This window comes from Pyxicephalus adspersus, chromosome 1 (genome assembly GCF_032062135.1).
Source record: "Pyxicephalus adspersus chromosome 1, UCB_Pads_2.0, whole genome shotgun sequence".
Classification (NCBI taxonomy): domain Eukaryota; kingdom Metazoa; phylum Chordata; class Amphibia; order Anura; family Pyxicephalidae; genus Pyxicephalus; species Pyxicephalus adspersus.
This window is the reverse complement of record NC_092858.1, coordinates 102411682-102413489: the sequence shown is the minus strand read 5'-3', so window position 1 is coordinate 102413489 and position 1808 is coordinate 102411682. Positions and strand designations below refer to the sequence as shown.

At 35.5% G+C, this 1808-nt stretch overlaps 1 protein-coding gene across 1 annotated transcript in view; it reads left to right on the top strand.

Annotated features, from left to right (window-relative positions):
- Window positions 1-1808, top strand: part of VPS53 (VPS53 subunit of GARP complex) — a 33275-nt gene that overhangs the window by 14122 nt on the left and 17345 nt on the right. Inside the window, exons 11-12 of the mRNA XM_072409897.1 lie at window positions 776-877; window positions 1208-1302. Coding sequence (XP_072265998.1) covers window positions 776-877; window positions 1208-1302 — 197 coding nt within the window. The remainder of the gene's footprint in view (window positions 1-775; window positions 878-1207; window positions 1303-1808) is intronic.

The window sequence follows — 1808 nt, the reverse complement described above, 5'->3', positions numbered from 1 at the left end:
CAACGAGAAAAATTGCAGGTGTGTACGCAGCTTTAGTTCCTCACATTTTTATGACATCTTTTTGTTCAACCCACTGAATTGAAGCTGAAAGTCTGCAGTTCAACTGCATGTGAGTTGTTTCATTTAAAATTAATTGTGGTAATGTACAGAACCAAAATTAGAAAAAAATTGTCTCTGTCCAAATATTTATGCACCTAACTGTATAATGTAAAAGTACGATTTCAGTGCAATTTATTTCAGTCTGTTTGTTTGCAATCAGTTCTAAAACTACCCCCTATGTACATGAATTGCGCCCTAGTCTCTCAGCACCAGGACTAAACCTTTGTAACCGGATGTAAAGTGCATTGAATTCTACTGCTCAGAGAGAAAAAGAAAAATGGATAACCCATGCGACACATGTAAGATTGCATACTGGAAATAAACTATTCCATAAGCTATTTTATATACAAATATATATTTTTCTTTACTGGCCTATTCACTAAACTAGACTATCTGCAGAAGCCCTGTGTGCCACACTGTGGTTGTCAAGGGGCTATTGGTTGTATACCAGGGAATACACAGTATACACCAGTAGTGTATTGGCTGAAAGAAGTAGTAAAAAAGCAATATGGAACTGTAGCACAAAACACTGGAATAATATATTAAAATACTGTACTTTCAATTTCTGCTTTTTTTTCCTAAACATTGCATACAGCTTGGTTAGCTTGACATAAAGACTTGGAATAGTCAAAAGATGGCTTAAACTAATGCATATTAATGTTTTTTTATTTTTAAGAAAAAGGTAGAACCTCAGACTCCCGTTTCTACCAATCCTTTCCTGGATGATGACACCATGGGAGATGAGTCAGCCCTTGAAAGAGAAGGTGACCTTGATAAAGTGAGTTATGTGGATTTTAAAATTGTTTTAGGTTTGGTAAGGCTTCAGTACCAATCTAATATATACCAGCTTTTGTGATCTTTCTAAAATCAGAACGCATAAAGCAATCACTGTACTAATCTGTGTTCTTGTAAACCTTCCAACCAGATGGGTCATGGCAAATACAGTGACACAGTCAGGAAGACAATTACAATTCTTTAGTCAGTGGGGGCTATAGAAGCAGAATGTGGTGTGCTAGACTGCAAGAAAGAACCAAAAAATATATTTATATATATTTTTTTAGACTTAAGACATTTTTGTTTGATGCCCCTATGTGTTTTTTTTTTTCAGCCAAAGAAGCCAAAAGTACCAGAAAATCCATTTCATGGCATCATTTCTAAGTGTTTTGAGCCCCATCTCTATGTGTATATTGAGTCACAAGACAAGTGAGTGGTCTTTGTTTAACTATCTATATACTATTATTTATTTCATTTTCCTACCTAATAAAGTTTATATGTGACATACTTTGTGTCTGATTTAAAGATAATGGCAAGCAAAGTGTTGGACAGAATATTTGTTTCAGAGGCCAAATTTATTTCACTGTATCAAAATTACCGAGAAGGTCAGTCATGTGTGACCATGTGAAACCCAATCTAGTATGAACGTTAGACTAGATTTAACAGCATCTCTGCATTATGGTAAAATTTAGCTATTTTATATGAGCAGAGCAGATCATGTCAAATATAAACAACCAGCATAAAAGTAGGCTTCCACAAGCCAACTAAACAGGATCCTAAAATGTTTGCTGTGATCTGTTGGTATCTTGTAGTGGACTTAAGGTGCGTACACACTTCCAATTTTTATCGTTCAAAACGAACGACGAACGATCGATTGGGCAAAAAATCGTTCGTAAAAAAGTAACCAACGACGCCGGCGAACGAGGAAAGTCGTT